The sequence below is a fragment of the Tenrec ecaudatus genome, chromosome 12 (genome assembly GCF_050624435.1).
Source record: "Tenrec ecaudatus isolate mTenEca1 chromosome 12, mTenEca1.hap1, whole genome shotgun sequence".
NCBI classification, from domain to species: Eukaryota; Metazoa; Chordata; class Mammalia; order Afrosoricida; family Tenrecidae; genus Tenrec; species Tenrec ecaudatus.
In genome coordinates this window covers 136725726-136751209 of record NC_134541.1, presented here as the reverse complement: position 1 = coordinate 136751209, position 25484 = coordinate 136725726, and the positions used below count along the sequence as shown (strand labels likewise).

At 52.3% G+C, this 25484-nt stretch overlaps 1 protein-coding gene across 3 annotated transcripts; it reads right to left on the bottom strand.

The window, feature by feature from the left end:
• Window positions 1-3294: 3294 nt before the first annotated feature.
• On the bottom strand, window positions 3295-16167 carry TMEM130 (transmembrane protein 130). 3 transcript variants are annotated; one of them, XM_075528567.1, is made up of 8 exons: window positions 16083-16167; window positions 9566-9871; window positions 7906-8065; window positions 6925-7097; window positions 6077-6161; window positions 5654-5856; window positions 3871-3983; window positions 3295-3450 (listed from the first exon to the last, which is right to left on the bottom strand). In XM_075528567.1, exons 1-8 carry the CDS (start codon window positions 16165-16167, stop codon window positions 3295-3297), a joined length of 1281 nt encoding a protein of 426 aa, XP_075384682.1. The 3 variants fall into 3 exon arrangements, with proteins under 3 accessions (XP_075384682.1, XP_075384681.1, XP_075384683.1); XM_075528566.1 differs by having other exon boundaries at window positions 3295-3487; window positions 3872-3983; XM_075528568.1 differs by lacking the exon at window positions 9566-9871.
• Between the last annotated feature and the right edge of the window lie 9317 nt (window positions 16168-25484).

Here is a 25484-nt window from a genome sequence, read left to right as displayed (position 1 = left end):
TGTATATAAATCTCTTTCTTATACACATAAGAGTTTCTATAGATTTGTTTCTCTAGTCTACCAGGACTAACACAGTCATCCAAACAGATGAGTTTGAAAAATGTTTCCAAGAAGAGAATCACAGATTTGACAAATATATTAAGTGTCATAGAGAGTACTTTGAAGCTTATACAGCTGTTTAAAATTTTTTTTAATACATAGCTTTGAAAAAAATTTTCGGTTGTTTTTTTGGGGTAGCCCCTCCTATGTGGACCCACATGCAGGGACCAGGGCTCCCCAGACCTGCGTTCAATCCTGCCCAACTGTTGAAGCCCGGAGCGTAAAGCAGGAAGCATCAGCAGGCCGAGGGCCACCTGCTGGTCAGACTTGGCATGGCCAGTAAACAGGCTGTGCCGTCAGTTCTCCAGCACCCACGTTCCGGACTCCCTACCATCATGGCAAGTCTGACTCAGCAACGCACAGCTCTGAGTGTGTCCATCTTTACAGGAGTAGAAAGCCTCCTCTTTTTCCTGAGGAGCAGCTGGTCGTTTTGAACTCCTGATCCTGTGGTTAGCAGCCCAACACATAACCCCCTGAACCACCAGGGATCCCTCTGCCTTTAAAGCCCCCAGCAGTCCTTTCCTCTGGCCCTGAGAGCAGAGCCACCCATTATACCCGGCTGCTCTGTGGACCTTCACGGGAACCGACGCAGCGGCTGGCCTGCTTAGGGTGGGACTTCACGTTAGTGCTCTTGTCAGATACTGTGGGTTTTCACAAAGGGACCGTTGTGGCAAGTCTGTGGGGGGCTATTTTCCCAACGAGCGCGTGTGCCCATGTCATGTTTCTGTCTCACGTCATTCCCCCTGGAAGGAAAGTGTGTTCTGTGTGGAACGTGGACAACAATGCATTCTATCCATTCTGTTCCTGTCTCCCCTGGGGTCCTGGGAACTCAGAGACTCTCATAGGGGAAACATATACATTTGGATGAGTCTCTTGACTGGGATCTTCTCTCGATGGCAGTGAGCTGGGGCCGAACCCGCAGGAGCTCCATCTGATTTGAAAGCAAAACTCCAAAAACCACACCCACCACCACCAAGTGGACTCCAGCTCCCAGCCGCCGGACAGAGCAGAGCAGAGCTGCCCCGGTGCGTTTCTGGGGCTGTCACTCTCTGCATGAGTAGAGAGCCCCCTTTCCCCAAGGGGCGGCTTCCTAATGAGAGGGGCCATGGCAGCCGCCACGAGGGCCTGCCGACGAAGTGCACGCCTTCCTGTCAATACTTTGACAACTGTGTTTCCACACTGTTGGTGTCTCTTGTCGTCTTGCGAATAGGTGTCACGCTTTACTAACAGGAGCCCTGGTGGCACAGTGCGCTAGATGGTAGCTACTAACTCCGGGGTCAGAGGTCGGAATCCGCAGTCGCTCCTTGGGGGAAAGAGGAGACTGTCTCCTCCTACAGAGAAGTCTAACGGGGCGAGGTCGACGCTCCTTACTGGTAGGACTTGGTCTCACAGACTGTGGACGTGTTGTCGGGAGAGACCAGACCTGGGAGAAGGACATTCTGCTTGGGGAAGCAGAGGGGCAGTGAGAAAGAGGAAGCCCCTCGGCCAGGCAGAGTGCCGCAGTGGCTGCACCGATGGGAGGGCGGTGCAGGACCGGGTCGTGTTTCATTCTATTATGCATCAGGTCGCTGTGGATCAGAACCAACACAAGGGCCCCTAACAACAACCACCAAGGGTCAAGTTCAGGGCGGTGGTGTGGACACCCCTAGCTGCCCTCAAAGAATGAGCAGGTGTATCGTGTGATGGAAACCAATTCGTCAGGGCATAGTTCCTGGCCATTTTCCCACTCGTGCAATGTTCGGTGTTCTGAAAACTTTGTGCTAAGCCCCCTTGGAGAAAATCGAGCAAGATACCCCTCGGGAAGCTCTGCCTGCCTGGACGCGGCCCAGCAGATCCCCTCCAAAGTCACTGTTTTGATGGGACATTTTTGTTTCCAAAGGCCCTGCCACGGAGTACATTCTGCTCGTTGTGGCTGCCTGGATAAACAAGATGTCAGAGAGCTGGCAGAGGTGGTACTCCACCGGCAAGAGGAGACGAGGTTCTGATGAGCATGTCCAAGAAATGCGCTTGCAGCTTGCAAACATCTATGCCTGGGAACTACTCAGCCACACGCCCCGGGCTTGGCTACACTCGGCACACGCAAGCTTTATTCAGCAGTAATGGCAGGATTTCATGAGAATGGGTGTGACATCTTCAAGTCAATCAAACTGTGACAGAGCCCCCAGCCCTGCCCCCTCCACCCCCAAACAACTCAAAACAGCTCCCTCAGATCACTGGGGACCTTGAAGGCATGGAGCTGGGCCTGCCCCATAACTCTGCCCCTGCATGCACTGCCTTCCCTGGGCCTCCACCAGGGGGTAGCCGCAATCACCACCCAGCTGCGTCCAGTCCTGTTTCTTCTTCCTCAAGTGCCCGTCCCCTCCCCAGGAGTGGCTGTGTGGACCGGAGGAGCATGGCCCACCCCTGGTACCCCAAGTACCACGCCTGTTCCCAGCTCCTTTAGCTGCAAGGCCATTCCTACAGTTCCAGTTGAATCCGTGGATAACAGCAAAAGAAGGCGGGGATATTGATAATGCACTGCACTCACAACTAGGTGGTCCTGCCCCCACCCAACACTGGCAAGCAGGCAGGGAGCAGCGTGGAGTCGCAGAGGGGACACGCAGAGAGAGACCGAGCTGGGCCTGGGAGCGGTTGGGGCTGAGCAGAAAAGGCCAAACTTCCTTTTTTTTCTAATTCAGCAACTATAGAACTGACACAGAGGGACATGTCATGACAGGGATGAATCTGAGAACCTAGCATGACATGTGTGTGTGTTCATGTCTGTGTGCCTATGGGTCTCTGGCTGCATGACCTGTAGTTCTAACACTCTCCGACCTTCTGACTTCCTCCTAGTTCTCTGACGTAAGCAGAGTTGGCTGGGGGAGGGAGGAGGACAAGGAGGGGAAGGAGCTTGGAAGGTGGACCCCAGATGGAGGGCAGATATGCCCATCTGAGAGCAATGGATGAGGGCCTGGGGGAAACAGGGCACATGCCAAGTGCCTGAGTTCTACCCAAGGCCTCTTCAGAGGAGGGAGGGAAGGGGCGGAGAGGGGCTGTGGCAGTGGCTGGATGCGGAGGCAGATAGATAGGTAGGCAGACAGCCAGGACACACACCCTGCACATTGAAACCTTCCTGCTCAGTGGTGGCGTGCACCACCCTTCCGGAAGCTCCCAGTCGGCAGTCAGTTAGCTCTGAGGCAGGATGGAGGGTGGGTCTCACACAGTGTAAGTCTTGACAGACTTGTAGAGGGGCGGGAGGAGTCCATGGTGCTCTCGGACGATTTCCAGGTACTCATCTGGGCTCTCCAGCAAGAAGGGCGCACAGCACATCTGGCAGCAGCACCTTGGCCCACCAGAAGGAGGCTGCGGGTTCTTGTCAGACATGGGGGAAAAGTCAAAATCAGCCACCCATGGTGAACAAAACCCCAGGGATCAATCACCGCCCACCAGGAAGCCCCATCAGGTGGCCTCACGAGCTCAGCTGCCTAATGGCAGAAGGCACCACTTAAGAGTATTCTATGCTTGGCCTCCCTCCATCATTGGTCCTTTCCTTAGTGGCCCCTAGACACAAATACCATGGAAAAGGAGATCACAGGAGGTCATTCAGACAACAAGGCAGCCCAACAATTTGGCCTGATCTGTAGGCGCTTCTTGGACACATCACCCCAAGCCCCAGGGTCTTTCTCTGACGTCAACACCTGCTTAAAGCCTCCTGGCCTGGTCCCTGTACCCTCTCCACAGACAATAGCCTCCATCATCAAGGCTTGCTGCCCCAATTCCCTGAGCACTCACCTCCACCATGTCCTTCTGCTGTGTGGCATTCCTCAGGGTCACATACATGATGAAGGCCAGCATCACGGTGATGAGCGTGGCACACGGAAAAGCAAAGACAGCAGGCTGGATGCCTGGGGGATTGAGAGGTCATAGTCACCCCCAGGCTGGGGTCACTGAACCAAGAATCTGAAAATCTGGATCCAGGTTCTTAGATTTGATTTAAAAAAAAAGACTTACTGCCTTTCTGGACTTAGTTTCCCCTTTTGTACCATGAAGGGTAGAACTCACAAGGGCATCTGTAAGACCATCACTTAGAGTTCTAGGATCCTATTTCTCCTCTATGTAAGGGAGAATTTCTCTGGGACCCCAGAGACCCCCACATGTAGGAGAAACGCCTCGTGCTGTCACTAGCTAAGCCTGTGATTTTGGTAGTAGCCAGGTGTGATGATGATTTGGTGGCAGTCCAAGGAGTTGTTGAGTGGTACAGTTAACACATTCAATTGCCACCCCAAAAGTTGGGAGCCTGAGCCCACCCAGAGGCCCCTCAGAAGGCCTAGTGATCCACTTCTGAAAACTCAGCCACTGAAAATCCAATGCAGCATGTGGGGGCACCTTTTGGAAGCCACTCGGCAGCAACTGAGGTAGTTGATGATCCTTGGTACTTTCTGAGCAGCTCATCCCCCTGAGAAGATTCACGATGGCCCTCTGAGTCAGGCACGGCTACTGACCCTGGCATCCTAGGTGGAAGCTGGGAAGGCCAGCAATTCAGGTAAGATGGGGCTAATGATGGGATTTCCTGACCCCTGGATCTCTTCTCTCCCCTGAGCCCCATCAAGGGAGGCCTTGGTGATAAGGTCATTGAGGGAGCAGGGACGGATAGTGCCTGCTGAGGTGGGCATGGTGAGGTATGGAGCAAGGTGGCCACAGCTCCATGATGGTGCTGGAGTGGGTGGGGGTGATGGTGGTGAAAGAGAGAGGGTTGCCATCATGGTGGCTAATTGAGTATGAGAGTATTCATGGTAGGGTCATGTGTGGCTCTGAGGGATGATCATGGTGGTGGTGATGGTGGGTGTGAAAGCTGAAACTGGGTAGCACTGGAGTGCTACAGCAACCATGGTGTTGGTATAGGTGGTTGGCCTTGAGGGCAATTGGTTGGTATTGTTGGTACAGATGGTGCTAATGGGGTGGTGATTTGGATGGTAGTAATTATATAGAGCTTATGGAAGTGGGTGGCAGCAGAGGCTACTAAATTAATTTGGGGGGAATGCTGATAAACAGTGGGGAATGGTGGTCACGACGCTGGAACAGCTAGATAAGTGAAAGTTGAGTAGGTTGTTACTCTAGAGAGTGCTAATGCTGATGGTGGTGGTGTTACCATTGATTAGGGGGATATGAAGTGGATAGAGTTGGTTGTTGATGGTAGAGTTTGGTAGTAGCAATGTTGGGGTTGGTAGAGTTGGTTGCTGATGGTGGTGGTTGGTAGTTGGTTATTGAGGGTAGAGTTCAGAAATGGGTTGGTAGAGTCATTGTTGTTAGTGCAATGGGTAGGTGGTGGTGGCACAGGGGTGGGTAGAATGGGTTGGTGTGGTATTGGATTGGTTAGAGTAATTGTGGTAGGCAGAATTAGTCAATAGTGATGTTGGTTATTGTTGGAGTCAGTAGAGTTATTTATGGTATTAGTGTTGTGGAGTTGGGGGCAGATGAAGCTGGTAGGGTTGACTGGTAATTGGTGGTGGTGGTAGCAGGGCTGACTGGTTTTGCTGCCTGGGGGACACTGGAGCCAAAGGCAAGTGTCACTTACTGGAAGGCCACACCTGGATCCTGTGGTACTGATGAGTCCTGCTGATGACATTCTCAGCTCGGATGCTGAAGCAGTAATCCCCGGGGTCTCTGAAGGTGTGCGTCAGGTTGTAGAATGTGCTTTCCACAGACATTGGGATGCACTCTCCTTCCTCCAGAGGAAGGCATTCCGGCTTGAGGAGCCAGCACATGCTCAGTGGGGGACTGGAGGGAGATGGGACAGTTCAGAAACGGTTCGGCAAGGCGTGTGAGCACAGTCCAAGGAAGGCCAGGTGGGTTGAGGCCCAGAGTCCATTTCAGGAAAGACCCCTGTGCAGCCTCTATGGCAGAGTCACAGAGCAGTGGCCTGTCCTGCCATCCGCCCCCCGACTCAGGAATGTCCCAGGGGGTAGCATACCCACAGGACATTCCAGGGTTCACTCACCTGCCCAGGAAGTTCAGGGTCACGGTCAACTTCTGGTAGGTCTGAATTAAAGTGGGCCCGAAGACCTGGATGCCTCGAAGGGTTTCTGCCAGACAGAATGAGCCCCATGAGACCTGGTCCCCAAGCACAAAGCCCCAGGACTCCAGGTTCTAGGACTATATGATCATTCCCCTGTCCTCTCCCCTGCCCAGAGGGCATCTGGCATGTGCCCGAGTCTGCTGAGCGGGGAAGGTCAAGATGGCATCAGGACTCAGGTGACTAGCCACCAAGGCCTGGGATCCTTGCTGACTCCCTGGGCCCCCTGCCAATTCTCCTGCCCCCTGTCATCTGTGCTGGCACCTGAGCCATGTGAGGGCAGCACCACAAACCAAAGAATTAGTGGTGCCTGGCCAGAGCCAGGGCAAGGAAGAGGCCCAGGAGCCCTCAGTGCAGAGGAGAAGCAGGAAGGAGCTGGGGGTACAGTTGTCCAACCCCGATCAGAGTACTAGTTGAAGGACAGCGTGCCAGCTCGCAGCAGAACTCAGACGGCGGGACACAAACACAGCCCTGGGTTTGAATCCCAGCTTTGCTACTTGGCCTCCCTGCATCCTCCTCCATATGCCAGTATCCCCTATGATCCCCAGTGGCGGTGGAGTCAGCACCACTTCTGTCGCCACCGTGTGGAGGCTCAGAGTAGAACAGCAGCATCAGGTTTTCCCAAAAGGAAGGTGCGAGAAGTTTGAGACCAGGACAGATGGGCATATGGGCAGTAACACTGCTTGCTGGCCGGCTGGGCCCACCCTGACCAAGTCCTGGAAGGAGGGGTATCAGGGCTCCCGGGGATGGGGGGGACATCCCCACACACACACCCTGCAGCTTCAGTGAAGCAGAGAAGTCGCCCGTCTTCTGAACGACGCCCTTTACAGCGCCCGGCTTAGCCTCCGCCTCCTCCCATTCGGCGACCACCTTGAGCTTCACAGTGAAGGTCCCCATGATGGAGTAGTTGTAATAGACCACGGGGTCTTCTGTCACCATCTGGGTCCTGTGGGGACAGAGGAAGATGACCCGAGTCACATGACACACCCACAAAACCTGCCACAGTGGTCCCCAGACCAGCCCTTCCACTTCATAGAGGAGGAAACTGAGGCCAGGGGGGGTGGGTCACAGCAGGCGCATGGCTCTGACATGCACTGGGGGTTCCTGTTGCCACGGACGTACCAGCTGCCATGCAATGCTCCGCCACACACACACACCAAGCAACGTCAGGTGGCACCACACCACAGCGCCCCCCGGAGACCTCCTCACAGCATGCATGCGGTGCATATTGACACAGGTACATTATAGGTGGGGAACTCCTAATAGCAAGGGCCCCGTCACCTGCCAAGGATGCTCTATGTCTCTGGGTCCCAAGCCAGGGATCTGGCAGCGGTGGTGTGCCAGAGATGGGGACCCACGCGGGGGAAGGGAAAGGTGTAGCCCCTGGAGTTAAGAGGCACCTGGGTGGGGAATTTCAGCTCGGGACTTCAGGTTGTGTTAGCTCAGCCTCACTTTTTCCTCATCCAAGTAGCAAGGGAACCATGCCTACACCACAGGCACTACCCCAGAGGCTCTGGCATCACCCTCTTCTCTCCAAGGGCCCAACATGCCCCCAAAGGTGCCCAGAGCCGCCTCTATGAGGCTGCCAGTGCCTGGAAGGCAGGGCCAATGACCAGTCCCCCAGCAGCCCCAAACCAGTGCTCAAGAAATGTTCAAAGCGAGGCTGGACACAGTTGCCGTTGGGGACCATCTACAAAACACCTGGGCCAAAGCTTGAGGGCCAGGGGTCAGGGGCAGGCTTGGTAAGGACATACCCATCTCCGAAGTCCCAGCTGTAGAGAAAGGAGGCAGGCTTGAGGAAGTCGCTGGGGTCGTGGAGGAGAAAGGCAACTTTCAGGGTCGTCTTAGTCAGGTAAGAGCTGGGCCAGGGCAGAGAGGTGTTCTGGGTGACAAGGAGGTTTCCCACCAGGAACTCTGGGGGAAATCAGGAAGGGTGAGTCAGGAAGGGGGGGGGGAAGGGCAGAAATCAGGCGTGACCTCCTCACACACACAGGCCACTGCCCCCTGGTCCTCCCCCAAGCAGGTACTTGGAAAGATGGACAGTGTATGTTACATGCATAACTTCACTTCACCCTCCTGGCACCAGGACCCCAAGTCTTCTGTGACAGATGATGCCAGGGGCCAGAAGGAGAGGTAGGGACATTCAATGTCACTATTGGGAAATGTTTTAAGAAGCAAAGGAGCACTTCTGCTGTTCTGGAGCCCTGGTGGCGTAGAGGTTACAGTGAGCTGCTAACCACAAAGTCAGCAGTTGGATCCCACAAGCCGCTCCCTGGAAGAAAGGTGAGGCTCCCTGCTCCTGTAAAGAGTGGCAACCTCGGAAGCCAACAAAGGCAGTTCTACTCTGTCCTATAGGGTCGTTTGTTTTGAGTCAGCGAGAAAACTGAACATAGTAACCATTGGGCTGCCCAGGGGTTGGCAAAGGGTATGTGGAGACTTGACATAGCAACTTGTCCTGTCGGGTTACTATGAATTGGCATCGACTCGATGGCAGTGAGTTTGGTTTTTGAGTTAGTTGTTCTCATTCATCTCCACCCCCAGCTCCACTGTACTGGGCATCCTCAGAAAAGAATGTCAACCGATGATTTCCCCACCTGGGACCTAATAATTTAAACACTGCTCATCCGATGGGTTATACAATTTTTTTTTGCTTTATTTGCCTGCCACCCTGCCCACCACTCTTCAATGTTACAAGCCCTGGTGGCATCCTGGTTAGGAGTCGAGCTTCTAATCTCAACGTCAGCAGTTCAAAACCACCAGCCACTCCCTGGGAGAAAGGGGCTTTCTACTCCTACAAAGGGTTAGTCTCAGAAACCCACAGGGGCAGTTCTACCCTGTCCCTTAGGTTGCTATGACTCGGCATGGAGTTGAGGGCAGTGAATTTCATTTTTGGTTTTTCAATTTCACAAAGCCTGAGTCTGTTCCGCGTGGCACAGCAAACGGTAAGGGCTGTGATTAATAGTGACATAAATGATTTCCTCTGCGATTAGATAACAAGCTAGTTTATGTTGCCTTTGGCCTTTATAAACATCCCTGCAACGAACACCTTTGTGCACCACGCACTGCTCACAGGAAAGTTTGTTTTCTGGAGAGAAATGCATTTGCTGGGCAGGCACTTCTTGGAATGAGGGAGACTAGGAATGAATGAGTCGTTGGGTCAAAGACTGGAAACATTGAGTACCACCGGCCCGCGCTGGGGGGATTTGTCAATAGTGTGTGGCACAGTGGCAGTATGGACCTCTTGTGTTCACTTTAGGGCAGCTGAGGCAGCACTGGGCACGGCCGTTTTCTGATCCCCTGCAAGCTCGGATGACCACAGAGAAGGAATTCCTCGTCTGCTGGGCATTAATGCGATGACCTCTTCCCAGGTCCCGGGGGCACTGAGGGAAATGTGCGCCCAGGGATAGTCCTCACCTGTGATGGGGAGGACGGTGAAGCCCCTCGCCACAGGCTGGCACATCCAGCAATTGGCCGCAGTGACCCAGACGGAGACGGGCAAGTCCCCGGGTGCCTGGCTGACCACGCGGATGGTGGAGGAGAGCCCTTTCTGGGTCTTGTTGGTGAGTATCAGCGGGGTGTGGATCCAGTGGAAGTGGTAAAGGGGATCCTCGGCAGACAGGGACAGGCTGCTGTTGTCCTCATCCACAAAGCTGGCCGAGACGGTCACCTCTGCCCCCGTGGTGGCCGGGCCATCGGTGGTGACTCGGAGTTCGTATGAGCCTGGGAGGCCAGAGACAGAGATTGTGTTTCAGGGCAGAGAGTGGCGAGCAGACCCCTCCCACCCTCTGGGTTGGCATCTCCGATTCTATTTTACAGGTGGAAAAGCAAGCTGGTTTCCCACAATGTCAAGCTGGGAGCCCAGCGGACTCCACGTCATAAACCCTTCACCAGCAAAACCAGATGACGCCAAGCCAACTGTGACTCACGGTGACCCAGTGTGCCAGAGAACTTCTTGCAGCGGGGTTTTCAACAGCTGATGCAGTGGTTTTTGTTTTTACTTTTAACAGTTTTATTGACACATAATTCACATATCAAACAATTTAGTGGTTTAAACATATGAAAGAGTCGTGCAATCATCTCCACAATCGATTTTAGAATATTTTCTTCCTTCTTGTCCTCATTATTATTAGCTCCCCAGCACCCCTCTCCCACCTCCCTTGCCATACCTCTAAGAAACTATGACTCCAGCTACTGTCTTTATAGATTTACCCATCCTGGATTTTACAGAAAGAAAAATATATGAAAAATAAAAGGAAAGAAAGAAAAGAAAAACCCACCCAACACCAAGAATAAAACAGGAAAATCTCAATGGAAAAGAAAGCATAACATAATAAAAACTAAAACCAATTTAAAATGGATCAAAACCAAACTCACTGCCACTGAGTCAATTCTGACTCATAGCAACCCTCTAGGTCTAGGGAGAACTGCCCCTGTGAGTTTCTGAGACGGTCCCTCTAGGGCAGTGGTTCTCAAACTTCCTACTGCCGCCACCCTTCCATACAGTTCATGTGGTGGTGACCCCCAACCATAACAATATTTTCATTGCTACCTCATAAATATCATTTTGCTACTGTTATGAATCGGGTGACCCCTGTGAAAGGGTCCTTCAACCCCCAAAGGGGTTGTGACCCACGGGTTGAGGACTGCTGCTCTAAGGGAGTAGAAAGCCCCATCTTTCTCCAGAGGAGCAGCTGGTGGCTTTGAACTGCTGACCTCGAGAATAGCAGCTCAACTTGTAACCATTATGGCCAGCAGAGCTCCCAAAATGGGTCAAAGGGGAGAACAATCGATAAGATGCTACATTTTAACCTAATTATATCTGTATTAGTCTACTCGCCAATGCAGGAAAGCTATTCACAGCCCTGATCGATAATCGGAGAGGATTCACTGGCGGCTTAATCCACACGGGGACCCTGCAAACGGATTTTAGGCTTTCACTGTCCTGCATGGCCTTCTGCAAACCAGGTACTCAGAATTTAAGCACAGATACCATTCTCTCCTCAGGTCTCAGATTTTATTTTTCACCGTCCTTGGATCACACGGGCTGATGTGTGGACTTGGCTGAAGCCTCACTTAGATGGTTGTTTGTTTTAAGATAAGCCTTTAAGATCCCTGATTCTGTTCTTTCTGAAAACGGCTGATGATTTGCAAGGACATGGCTAGGCCTTTCTTCCAAGGTGCCGCTCTCTGGGGACACTCAAACCTCCAACTTTTGGGTTAGAGCACAGCGGCCCCCTGGTGGAGTGGTGGTTATGTGTTGGGTCGCGAGCCACTAAGTCAGCAGTTGGAGCCCACCAGTCTCTCCCTGGTGGAAAGATGAGGCTTTCTGCTCCCGCAAGGAGTGACAGCCTCAGAAACCCATGGGGGCAGTTCTACTCTGTCCTGTAGGGTCATTTCGAGTCAGAATAGGAAGCTGAGCATAGCAACTGTTTGGGCTACCCAGGGACTCCAAGAAGGTATGCAGAGACTCAGCTCCTAAAAGCTGACGGTACCCAGGATCCAGGTGTGCGCTCAAGCCCAACCCGAGCCCCAAAGCAGCCACTCACCATGAACCTGTCCATGGAAAGGACTCAAGTTTACTTACTTACTCAGTGCTTCCAGCTCACAGTTTTGAAAACTCCCCCAGAGCACAGGTCCTCTTCTTCTTCTTTTTTATTAAATACTTTTATTGGGGGCTCTTACATCTCTTATCACAATCCATACAAGCATCCATTGTGTCAAGAACATTTGTACATATGTTGCCATCATCATTTTCAAAGCATTTTCTTTCTACTTGAGCCCTTGATATCAGCTCATACTCGCCCTCCTTCCCTCCCTCATGAACCTTTGATAAATTATAGATTATTATTATTATTTTCATATCTTACATCATCCTCTGTCACCCTTCATCTACTTTTCTGTTGTTCATCCCCCTGGGAGGGGGTTATAGATTGATCTTTGTGATGATTCCCCCTCCCCAACCCCCACCTTTCCCTTATTCTCCTGGTATCTCTATTCTCATTGTTGGTCCTGAGGGGTTTACCTATCCTGGATTCCCTGTGTTGAGGGCTCTTATCTGTAGCAGTGTGCATGTTCTGGTCTAGTCCGATTTGTAAGGTAGAATTGAGGTCATGATAGTGGCGGGGGGGGGGAAGCATTAAAGAACTACAGGAAAGTTGTATGTTTCATCGATGCTATACTGTACCCTGACTGGCTCGTCCGGAGCACAGTTCTTAACCAAAACACACGGGGTCCCCTTGAGTTTGTCGATGGAGACAAACCACAGTCCTGTGTGGCCAGTGGCTATGGTAGAGATGGCCCTGGTGGAACAGTGGTTAAAGTGCTCCACTGCAAACTGAAAGGCCTGCAGTTCAAACCCACAGCATGAGAAAGATGGAGCAGCCTGCTTCCCTGAAGATGAGCCTACTCTCAGTCATCGGAGAACTGCCCTTTCGGGCACCCAAGGCTGCCCTCTTAACTGAAGCTGACTGCTCACGGGGCAGCTGTGGGGTCAAACCCCTGATCTTGAGTGGCAGCCTGGCACTTAACCACTATGCCATCAGGTTCCTCCCCTAGAGAGCACAGCTTTGGAAACCGTATGTGGCAGTTCCAATCTGTGTTCAAGGGTCACCATGAGTCAGGATCAACTCGGTGGATTTGGGTTTGGTCTATGACGCCCTGGATTCCTCCCACCTTCCAACCCACCGCCCTACACCCTGTAGGGTTAGAGCCGCCAGCTCCCCAACAGTCAGCCCCCAGGCCCTTATCCCTCTGAGCCTTCCCATCTGGGGACAGTCCTCACCTCTCCCTCACTAGGAATGTGGCTGATGCCCACCCCTGACTTACATCCACTCCTGCCTGCTTTACATGCATCTCTATCCCCATCCCAGCTTAGGTTACTCCAACTGCCACACCCTTGCCCCCCCCTGTCCTGCTCCAAGTGTGTCCTATAGGACAGAGTAGGGCTGTCCCATGGCATTTCCAGATCTGTAATCTTCATGGGAGCAGACTGCCACCTCGTTCTCGCTCTGAGCAGCTGGTGGGTTCTAACCGCTGACCTTTCCATTGGTGGTTGGATGTTTCACCTGCTGTGACACCAGGACCCCTGTGGCACTCTCTCCATCACCTGTTTTCAAAATGTTTTCCTCTCCCCAAACAGGAACTCAGTATCCCTTCAGCAATGACACCCCATTGCCCCCTCCTATAGCCCCAGGTCTCCACTAATCGACTTTCACTGCTAGGCATTCATGAGGCCATTTCTGACCATGGTGCAGCACTGAGCTGTTCAGCGCAAGGTCAGCAGTTCGAAACCCCCAGCCACTCTAAGGGAGAAAGATGGGGCTTTCTACTCCCATGAAGAGTTACAGTCTAGGAAACTCACAGCAGGCAGTTCTACTTTGCCCTACAGAGTCACTACGAGTCGGCATCAACACGGCATCAACTGGATAGCAATGCATTTTTATTCTTTTTGTCTGTCCTGATCGACTCAATAGCAGTTAGTCCCCCAGCAGCCTAGGCTGGTTTCCCCTAACAGATCTGCAGCACCTGGCCCCACCTGCCAGTGCTAAGCTTCATCCCCCTCCTTTTGGCTGGGGACAGCAGTGAGCCAGCTGAGCTGGGCTAATTGGTCCTCTGGTCTGAGAAGCATGCTCCTTGCTCCCTCCTGCCGCTGCACCTCCTGGGAGGAGCGTGGGCCAGAGCCCAGAGCGAGGCTGGCAGATGGCAGGGACACTCAGCTACATCCTCATGTCCATTTAGCATCTGCAGTGAGATGGGTGCCTGCTAACGTCATATGTAGCTCGTTGCCATGGGGATGGAATCTGACTGCAGCAGGTTGGAGTTGGCAAGCTAGGATGGGGGGGGGCGGGGAGGAGAGAGACACACAGGAAGGGAAGGGGAAGGGATGGGGGGATAGGAAGGGGCTAGTGCTGCTGCTGACAGGGAGGTTGACACTGGCCCCCAGTCACCAGTGCCCCCTCCCCAAGGAGGCTCCAAGGTTAAGGATTCCCAAGCTGGTTCTGTAAATGCAGGACCCACACAGCCCCCAGAGATTTGGCCTCCTCCTTCTGAGGGTCCTCAGACAGGGCCAGGGCATACATACAAGTCTGGGCGATGGAGCCAATGCCAAGCCCCACCGCCCTACCCACTCTTATACAAGGGAGCTTCAAAAAGCTGGTGGAAAATGGGATTAAAAGGTCCTCAGAAGCCCCCTCACACATCTTCAAACAGACTTGGTGCTGCTGGGGGTTATAAACTGAGCTAACCACAAGTTGGGCAGTTCAAACCCACCAGCTGCTCCATGGGAGAAGAGACAGTCTGCTCCCCTAAAGATTTAACCTCTTGGATTCTCAAAGGGGTAGTTGTACCCCATCCTATGGGTGGCTGTGAGTCAGAATGGACTCATTGGCAGTGGGCTTGGCATTTGGGGTTTTTCCTGCATATTCCCACTTCTGGAAGCTCAGCCCTGGCACAGGTCCTTGGTAGCATGTCCCGAGAGAGCCCTGGTCTGGGAGCTTGCCCAAGCAAACTGTGCCCATCATCCTAGGTGCAGAGGGAGACCCAGCTGAAGGGCCTGAACCCAAACTCAAGGGTCCCTTGACCCAAGATAGTAACGCTTGCCTTGTAGCTCCCTGTCCCCACCCCCAGCCAGGGCTTCTGCTTAGCTCACAGCACGTGGGGTCCGGAACCTTCTGCACAGTGGTTTCACAAGCCCCTTCCACAGTGCCCCACACATTTCCCATCGGTATCTCTAAAACCCAGCCTATGCACTCTGGAATGGACAGTCTAGTCCTCAGATTGGCCATGGATGACCCCTGGGGTACAAAGCATCCCAGACAGGTGGCACCCCCAACCTCTTTCTCCGAGGGATGAGGGAGTGATGTTCTCCAGCTCCAGTTCCGACACTGCCGACCACATTGTGGGTGCAAGAGCCCTCTGGAACCAGCCTAGGCACCATGAACAACGTCCAGAGTATGAGTCATTCATACGCACATTGTTTGCCCTTTCTGGGCACCTGTACCTCAGGCCAGGAAGCCTAATGGCACAGTGAAGTAGGTACTGGGCTGCCGATGGGGAAAATTGGCCCCTTGAGCCCCCCAGCTGATCAACGGGAGAAAGACTCGGTTGTCTTCTTCCATAAAGATGCTTCCAGAACCCCAAGGATCACTTCTCTGAGTTTGAGTGGGTGATGACGCCACCACAAGGAGATGGTTTGGACTAGGTACCGAATGGGCCAAAGACTTCCAATTTCCATGGCCTGGCACCATGACTACCTAATTCTGCGTCCCGGATGCTGGGTTTCCATTTTCCCGTGTGGCGTTTCTGTCACGAATCTGCATTCTTCGCTCTCTTCCTTGCAATCCCTCTTTCATTTGGGGAGGGGCGGGGACTTCGGGGTGGAGGGGGGTGGGGAGAGAATGACAAACGCAGTCTAAAATTCAGCTCCCATGAGCCGCCATGTCCAGGCGCTCCCGCATCCCACCAGCCCCTCAAATCTTCCGTCTGGGTCTTCCCACTGCTCCCAGAGCCTGTCAGAAGGGGAGCGGGTGTCGGGGTGCTGGTGGCTTGAGGTCCTTTGGGGAAGGGTCTCAGAGGAGGTGGCTGACAAGGACCCCTTGGCTCAAAAATCGTGTCCTCCCAGAAGCCAACATGAATGGGGGTTGGGGGAGATGAGGGGATGCAATCCATCCAACGGTGGCGACATGTTAGGATGAAAACACAGCGACGCCTGGCAGTCTGCCCTGGTCCTTCCTTCTTCCCCCTCCAGGGCTGCACTGTCCCCGAGCGAGCGGGCAAGGTCCTAGCCGGGGTGCTCCGGAACCCAGAGGCGCCCCTCCAGTGTCGGGGCGACGAGAGGAGTGGGTTCAGGGCCCGGCTCGCTGCGACCCCCGCAGTGGCCGCCCGCGGAGCAGGTGGTCAGCCCCAGGTCCCCCCACCTCCCGTGTAGCCTTACCTGCGGCCGCCGGGCCCACGGCCAAGGGCAGGAGGCAGGCGAGCCACAGCAGGTGGCGGAGGCGCGGCGCGGCGGCCCCGGCCATGGCCATGGCTGCTGGAGGCTGCTCTAGCGGCGCGCAGGTGCCGCCGCGGCCACTCGCTCGCCCCCGCTCCCGACGCCGCGCTGTTGCTGCGCGCGCCGCCGCCGCCCACAGCCCGCCGCTGGACCCCCGCCCGCGCCGGCCCGCCGCGCGCCTCCCCTCCCCGGACAGCGCCCCTCCCTCTCGGAACGCCGGCCTCCTCCCCTCCCCTCCCCTCTCCTCTCCGCCCCCTCCATCCGCTCCCCTCTCCGCGTCTGCGCCCCCTCCCTCCCCGAGCTCGGGCCCTCCTCCGCTCCCCACTTCTTCCCTGGTCTGTGCCCGTTCCGGAGCTCAGGTCGCCTTGCCCTCCGCGAGTCCACACCTCCACCTTCTCGGAAGGTCGGGCCTCCTCCCCTCCCCTTTCCGCCCCCTCCATCCGCTCCCCTCTCCGCATCTGCGCCCCCTCCCTCCCCGAGCTCGGGCCCTCCTCCCCTCCCCGCTCCTTCCCTGTCTGTACCCCCTCCCCAGCTCAGGTCTCCCTGCCCTCTGCTCCTCGAGTCCACACCCCTTCCCTCCCCATCCTTAGCGACCCCTCCCTCCCCATCCTTTGCGACCCTTTCTCCCCTGACTGTGCCCCCTCCCTCCTCGGACTCCAGCCCCCCTCCTCTCCTCTCCCCTCCCCTCCCTTAGCCTGCCCAGGTCCCTGACGATCTTTGTCCCCCACCTCCCACTCCCAGTCTGTAACTCCCACTCTTCAGGGGTCTGCGTGCCCCCTCCCTTCCCAAGCTCCTCCAGCCTCCTCTTCCACCCCCCACCACCTCTGACCATATCTGTCCCTCCCTCTCAGGAGTCCTCGCCCCTCTCCTCGCGGCGGTCGAACCTACTCCCTGCCTTCCCTCGCCTGAGTCCCTGAGCCCCTCCCTCACCCAAACCGTGCTCCCCGCTCCCTCCTTGTTGCCTCTCCCGGAGCCATGCTCGAGGCTTGGACTCTAAGTCCCCAAAGATGGTGCGCATGGGGGCCGCCCTCCGGGCCTGGAGCTGCAGCCGCTGTTCCTTGGTCCCAGACTGTGCCTACTGTGCGCCCTCCTGGAGAGGCTTCTTATCCAGCTCAGAGGGGATCCATTGGGAGCCCTAAGCAAGGTGTGGGGTGAGGCCTCAGTTTACCCTCTCTGGGCTGGATGTCCCTCCTGTACAATGGGATTCTTGCGTGTGCCCTTCCATGGAGACTTCCCTGCCACGAGGGGGGCCCTTCTGGGTTCAGACACCAACCCTGTGAGTGCGCGGCTTTCTCTGGACTCTCCTGGGCCAAGCTACACCTTGCCTTCCCCACAGGGCAGCCCAAGCCAGTCTGAGATGCTCCTGGACCTGGTCGGCCTTGCTCCACACCCCCAGTTCTGCTTCTGTGGGCGTCGTGGGGGAGGGGTGAAGGGGGGGTGGGGAATGGGGGTGGTATTCGGTGCCCTCCATCGAGGGGGTTCTGACTCATAGTGACCCTTTGGACAACAGAAGGCAGCAAGGTCCAGTTCTGGGCCATCCTCACGCTTGTTCTGATGTTGAGCCCCTTGTTGCTGCTGCTGTGGAGCCTGGGCAAATGACCCTTACCCACCCTGCCTTGTGGAGATTGTTAGGTGCCAGCAGGTCCTTTGGGACCCACCGAGACCCTACGCATAACAGAAGAAAACCCTGCCCGGGTGTATGCCATCCGGTTTTGTGCCATCCCCACAGAGGTTCCCTGTATTGCAGCCTCTGTGCCAGTCCATCTCATCCAGCCCTCCTCTTTGTCCCTCCCTCTGCCAAGCATGATGTCCTTCTCTAGTGACTGACTGCCTTCTCCCCATAACCTGTCCAAAACATATAAGGTGAAGTCTTTTTTAAATTAATTTTTGTGTTATTTTTAAAAATAGAAGGGGCACAAGAATAATGACCTGATAATTCACTTATATGGCATCACCAAACTGGACACGGATGATAAACTATAAAACAAATCATTCATTTTACTTGTTGTTTCTAGACTTTTTAAAAAATCATTTTATTAGGGACTCACACACCTCCCATCACAATCCATACATACATCAATTGTGTAAAGCACATTTGTACATTCATTGCCTTCATCATTCTCAAAACATTTGCTCTCTACCCAAGCCCCTGGCATCAGGTCCTTATTTTTCCCCTCCCTCATGAACCCCTGATAATTTATAAATTATTATTTTGTCATATCTTGCTCTGCCCCACGTCTTCCTTCCTCCACTTTTCTATTGTATGTCCCCCAGGGAGGAGGTCACATGCAGATCCTTGAAATAGGTTCCCCCTTTCCAACCCACCCTCCCTATGCCCTCCCAGTATTGCCACTCACACCGCTGATCCTGAGGGGATCATCCGCCCTGGCTTCCCTGTGTTTCCAGTTCCCATCTGTACCAGTGTACCTCCTCTGGTCTAGTCAGGCTTGCAAGGTAGGATTCAGATCATGACGGGGGGAGGGGGGTTGAGGAAGCATTTAGGAACTAAACTAGAGGAAAGTTGTATATTTGATCGTTGCTACATCGCACCCTGACTGTCTCGTCTCCTCCCCAAGACCCTTCTGTAAGGGGATGTCCAGTGGCCTACAAATGGGCTTTGGATCTCCACTCCGCACTCCCCCGCTCATTCACTATGGTAAGATTTTTGTTCTGATGATGCCTAATACCTGATCCCTTGACACCTTGTGATCGCACAGGGTGGTGTGCTTCTTCCATGTGGGCTTTGTTGCTTCTGAGCTAGATGGCTGCTTGTTTACCTTCAAGCCTTTAAGACCCCAGACGCTATCTCTTTTGATAGCTGGGCACCATCAGCTTTCTTCACCACATTTAGTTGTTCACCCACTTTGTCTTCAGCGGTTGTGTCAGGAAGGTGAGCATCATAGAATGCCAATTTAATAGAAGAAAGTATTATTGCATTGAGGGAGTACTTGAGTGGAGGCCCAATGTCCCTCTGCTACCTTAATACTAACCTTAAAAATATATGCACATAGATCTATTTCCCCATCCTCATGTATAAATATATTTGCATATGTACATGTCTTTATCTAGACCTCTATAAATGCCCTCTTCCTCCCTGATCTTTCCTCTATTTCCTTTGACTTCCCTCCTATCCCGCTATCATGCTCAGTCCCCACCAGGGTTTCAGCAATTCCTCTTAGTTACATTATCCTTGATCATGCCCTGCCAGGCCTCCCACACCATCCTCACCACCGGTTTGGATTGCTTGTTGTTCCCTTGTCCCTGGGTTTGTTAACACCACTTCCTTTCCCCCCACTTCCCCGTCTACCATGTCCCCACGGAACTATGGGTCCCGTTTTCTCCTCCGACTGTTCATCCAGCCTATCTTATTTAGACAGACCTGCAGAGATAGTAACATGCACAAAAACAAGACATAGCACAACCAGGCAACAATATACAACAAAACAACAACAAACCAATGACAAAAACAAAACAAATCAAGAAAGAAAAGCTTGTAGATAGTTCAAGGATTGTTTGTTGGCCTTTAGGAGTGTTTTCCAGTCCAGTCTGTAGGGGTACCATGCCCTGCCTTCAAAGTCCACCTTCAGCTTTCCCTGGGGACTTCGCCACTCCATTCCCTTGCTGTTCTGTTGCACCCCCTTAATGTTTTGCCTCTGTGTGGAGGATCTGATCGGGTGCAATTCCTTCACTGTGTCTCCGGTGTTGTCGCTTGTAGGGCTATGGGTCAGTGAGGGACGTCGTGTCTCATAGTGGGGCTGACCATGTGGTTCTCTCTGTTGACTGGCTATTCTAATTGGGAACATTGACCTCCTGGCCTGGTGGGCCAGGATGTGCTCTACTCTCTCCTCCTCCCCCTTCATCTGCTCCCGTGTGCGCTGATCAGATATGTCCCTCTTCTGGAGCTGTAGATTCAGTGCTCTCCTTTGATGTAAATTCTTCTGAGGGGAGGGAAAGATGTCCCCTTAGTAGTTGGGGTTGGAGCTGGCCCCCCAGACCTCTCCACTGGTTCCCCACTCCACATCGGGTTGATGTCTGGTCCCTCTTTCCCTGTGGAGACCCAAACAATACCCTCCCCTTGGGTGGGTTAGTGCCCTGTGCCCCCTCTACCCTTTTCTTTTTTATTATTTTTTTTCCTTTCCCACCTCCTTTTTTAGTTGTCTACCGTGTGTATCCCTGTATTTGGTCTGGTCCCCGCCACACCACCTGGTCCTCACCCCAGGAATATTTATATACCGTACCGTATCTTTTTCCCTATGCCCCATTTGCCTTTTTTTTTTTTAAAGCTTACCTCAGCAGCCTTTGAAGTCTTTCTATATGTAAGTCAATGCTATCTTTAGGTCTGTTTTCTCTTTTTGCCCTCTGGGTGAGGTTGTTCTATGTGGTGGTCTCTTATTTATGCTTGGTGAGTGTTGCTCTTCTGCCCATACTGGGTTGGGAAGGATCTTTTGTAGGGCTGGGTTTCTTCTAATGTATTCTTTGAGTTTTTCCTTGTTGGGAAGACTCTTACTGCTTCATCGATCTTGATCAATAATTTGGCTGGGTAGAGTATTCTTGGGTTTGCATTGTTTTCCTTCAATTTTTGAATATGTTACTCTACTCTGTCCTCTTCATCATAGTTTCTGCTGATAGGTCTGAGCACATTCTTATTTGGGAACCTTTATATGTGATTGCTTGTTTTTCCCTAGCTGCTCTCATGATTTTCTCCTTTTTCTCAAAGTTGGATAATTTAACTATTATGTGCCTTGGTGACTTCTTCTTGGGGTTCAGTCTTGCTGGGGTTCTTTCAGCCTCCTGAATGGATGCCTGGTTTTCATTCACTAAGCTGGGGAAGCTTTCCTCCAAGAATTCTCTCACTATTGTTGCAGATGACTTCTTTGTTGCGTCTTCCTCTGGTAAGCCAATAATTCCAATGTTGTTCCTCTTCATAGCATCGGACATAGCTCTTAAGTTTTCTTCAGCTTCTCTGATGATCTTATTAGATTTTTGTTTGCGTTTGTTAAAGTCTGCTTGGCTGTTCTCTAAGTCACTGATGCGATTCTTGGATTCCTCCAGTCGCTTCTCGAGGTCCATGAGTCTGCTACTGGTTTTTGTTATCTCCTCCCTAAGATCCTGTATTTCTCTTTGATTTATGGCTTTTACCTCTTCTATCATTTCATCCTTATTCTGTATTGTTTCCCTCATATCCTCTATGACTACAAGTAGCATTCAGGAAATTTCTTAATTGATGTATATATGTATGGATTGTGATAAGAGTTGTATGAGTCCCTAATAAAATGTTAAAAAAAAATAAAGCTGCCTCTTGTTCCAGCAGGTCTTTGTTATGCTAAAAGCCACCAGGCCCTGCAGCTGAGTTCTGGCATTCCTTAGCTAGGTTGCTTCTTATGCTGATATATGTTAAGGGCCTCCACCTATGTGCTCCTTGGACTTGGTTTTGCTCCAGACTTGGGTTTGAGTTTTAAACCAATAATATATATTCCCCCCCCCTTTTTTTTTTTTTGCTTGTGATGTGCTCTGATTTTGGGGCTGTCAGGCTGGCCACCAGAGGGGGAGATCCAGCTTATTAGGGGGGGGATTGCTTCCTTCTCGGACAATTGGAACTAAATTTGCTCCCTGGACTCCCAACTTTCCGCTTATTTTCTCCCACAATGCCATCTTCCTAAGGTAATATTATATATTTTTCTTTTACTCTAAATTATGGCTACCCGCCACCTCTCCCCTGACCGTGGGCTCAAGGCAGCTAACCACGCGGAGAGCTCCGGAGTGAGGTTCCCCTCATGTCTGGGATTCTGTCCCCTCTCGGGCGTCTGCCTGCAGAGATTGCTGCTTCCAGAAAGGGCACAGCTGGTGCCTGCGGGCTCACCAAAGCTAGTGTGCTTTAATGCGTTCTTGGTTTGCTTTGTGAGTGGAAATCCCACACAAAAAGAGGTTCAGGAGAAACCCTGGTACCCTAGTTCTAATTTCAGGACTCCATCTCCCCGTTTCCTTCGCCTTTCCTCCCGATTTTCTGGTCTGGCACAGGAGCTCTGGAGGGATGAGTCCTATCTGGTTGCCATTTTCTCCCACTTCCCTTTCTAGACTTTTTGTAATTAAGATTTATCTTTCAAATAGGACTGAGGCCTTGTAAGACGAAGTCTTACCATCCTTGCCTCTAAGGCAGTGGTTCTCAACCTGGGGGTCACAACCCCTTCACAAGGTCACCCAATTCATAAAAGTAGCAAAATGACAGTGATGAAGTAGCAACGAAAATAATGTTATGGTTGTGGTGTCACCACAACATGAAGAACTGTAAGGAGCATTCTGGCTGTACGTATTCCAAGACAGGTTTGTTTGTCCTTTTGGCAGTCCATTGTACGTTCAATATACTTCTCCCGTACCACAATTCAAGTGTGTATATTCTTTTCCAGTCTTCTTTCACTGTCTAACTTTCACCTGCATACAAGGCAATGGAAAATACCATGGCTTGGGACAGGAGTGCCGTAGCCCTCAGAGTAACACCCTTGATTTTCAATACCCTGCCTTGGCATACCTATTTGTACAGTGCGGTGGCTGATGGTTCTCTGACATGACCAGGGTCACTGTCAGACCATGACCTGCTTCAAGGCACAGTCCCCAGAAGGCCCCACATTCCCCACTGCCATCACTTAAGATGGATAATATATCTCCCTTTTCAGGCTCATTCCTCAGCATCTGATGTGTCTTGTTTTACACCTCACATTTCATGTGCTCAGAAGCCACAGGGATCTGGGTGCTGGAATTGGAAAGGCCACTTCTAATGACCACCCCATGATTTTTTTATCTCCCTGATAATGTTCAGTCGAGTCTAGGGGCTGGCAAACTTTTGAGACAGAAGAGCTGATCTTGTCCCTCGGAACCAATTAAAAATGATTCGGGGAAAAAAGGAAAAAAAATGATTCAAGAGCTATAAATATATTTTAACAAGCAAATGAAATCACCATTCTCTGAATAGCATCCTTCATAATGTTTGGATGTTTACTTCAGAGCCACGTGTACATACCAAAAGAGGCACAGTTTGCCGGCCCGTGGTCAGGTGCAGTGGGCGCAAACATAAGAACAAACGTGGGCACGGCGCAGGGCCGGGCCGTGTTCCTTCTGTTGTCCATCGGGTCGCTGTGAGTCTGGACCCACCTGAGGGCACCAAGCCACAGCAGCCCGTAGAAGGAGTCCGTGCAAGCAGCAGGCACAACACCAAAGGACACATTGCCCTGGGAAAATCTGTCACACAAGCTCTCTGTGAAGTGTCAGAAAGCAAAGACGTCACTTTGACCCGCAGCACGGTTTTTTTCAATCTCCTCGGACGCGTGTGGGAGCTGGACAGAGAAAACCAAGCCGGCTTTGCTGCCTTGGGATGTAGGTGGCGGTGAAGAATACGGAGCAGACCACGGCTTCCAGAAAAACGAACAAATCAGACTTGGAAGAATGACAGTCAGATGCTTTTGAGGGATTAGATTTGGAGGCTAGAGTAAGGTGACCACACATCCTGCTTTGGGCGGGACAATCCCGATTTTAACATTTTTTCCCCGCGTCCCGCGGTGTTTTTTAAAAGTCCCATTTTTTGGTTTTTTTTAAAGGAATGCACGACAAGCTAGGGTATGTGGTTTTCGGCTGCCAGTTGGCTATTTTGCCAGGATATGAATTTTATGAATGGTGTCCCGCTTTCCCAGTGTTAAAATCTGGTCACCTTAGGCTAGAGCCCAACATGGAGCCCACTGTGCCACAGGGCTGGGGTGCACATCCAGAGGAGATATTTGCTCCTTAGAGAAGATGAGCATTGGGCAGGACTGACACGGAGGGCCACTAATCAGGGTAGGGGGGACACCTGAGGCCAACAGCGTGAACGGTTCTGCAGCTGAGGGGTAATCAGACACCACGCACAGCCAGACTTTGTTCACGTGGCCCTGAATGCGGGCTCAGGGGGTTCTGGATAATTTTATTTTCTGAGTAACGCTTCCTTAGTGTCCGTATTCTGGGGACTGAAAGATCTTTCTAAAGCAGGTGACTGTGTCTGCTTGCTCTAGTAACAGTGGTGTAATTGACTTTCCCTTTGGATAGGGTGTGGGACAAAGATGGGGCCTTCTACTCCCCTAAAAAGTTCCAATCTGGGAAACTCACAGGGGTAGTTCTACCTTGCCCTGACTGTGAGTGGGCACTGCCTCGATGGCAGTGAGTTTAGTTTAGTTTGGTTGGTTTGGATAGGGGCATTCCCAATGGCCATATCCCTCTCTCAGCTCCTCCCTGTCCTGCTCTGAACATGTAACGGTGAGAGATAAACTGCTCCCCTACATCATCTGCTCCTGGAACGTTGGGGATTAAATCCGAGAGTTCCTTACCAAAACCCAAAACTACTGCCATTGAGTTGATTCTGACTCATAGCCACCCTACATAGCGTTTCTGAGGCTGTAAATCTTTCCAGGAGCAGAAAGCCTCCCATGGAGAAGCTGCTGGATTTGAACTGCCAACCTTCCTGTTAGCAATCTAATGCTTATCCAGCACCACCACCCGGGCTCTTTTGTGGTACCTTGGAGGGGCCACCGTTGAGTTGACCACGGTTTCAGGACTGTCTTAAAAAGTAAAGATGCCACTTGGATGACTAAGGTGTGTGTATTAGTCTAGGGGTATTTTAGAGAAACAAATCCACAGAAACTGTACTCCCCAGCCCTCTCAGCCCGTGCTGTGCATGGATCTGGCTGTTGAGATCATGGCCATCCAGGAGGTGAGCATGCTATCCTGAAATGTGCCTGACTTCTTTATTTTACACTCTCTCCTATCTCTCTCATGCTCTCTGACTTTATTATAATCTTTATATATATATATAGCTTAACCGTACAATTTCACCTATAGAACCCACAATTAGTTGTGGGGGGCAGGCCCTTCTATCATCAAAGCATCATCCTCACATTCCTGAGAGAGGGGCCGGACCATGAGAGAAGAAGACTGATGAAGAGCTGGCACATCTGCACAGTGATCTGGACGATGCGTGTCCCTCGGGCTGCCACTGCCAGAGGAATGAAAATACCTCCATCTCAGAGAAGTCACCGTGAGAAAGCGCCTTAGAATTGAGCTTGGAGAAACGCTGGCTTGCTTATTTTGGACACATCGTGAAGGCAGACCGCTGAATAGAAAAAAGGGCAGGCTGTTCAGCGATGTCGCTGTTAGGCGCTGTCAAGTTGGTTCCAAGTCATCACACCGACCCCATGTACAGCATTGCCTGGTCCTGCGGCGCCATCCTCACAATGGGTCTTAAGGCGGAGCCCATTTTTGCAGTTCCCATGTCAAACTACCTCATCGAAAGGCTTTTTCACTGCCTCGCCACTTTACCAAGCTTGA

Coding starts and splice junctions, on each gene's coding strand:
- TMEM130 (XM_075528566.1), bottom strand. CDS start 16,167: ATGGCCGGGGCCGCCGCGCCGCGCCTCCGCCACCTGCTGTGGCTCGCC. Junction 9,872..16,082: donor CGTGGGCCCGGCGGCCGCAG/GTAAGGCTACAC, acceptor CTGGCCTCCCAG/GCTCATACGAACTCCGAGTC. Junction 8,066..9,565: donor CACCGTCCTCCCCATCACAG/GTGAGGACTATC, acceptor GATTTCCCCCAG/AGTTCCTGGTGGGAAACCTC.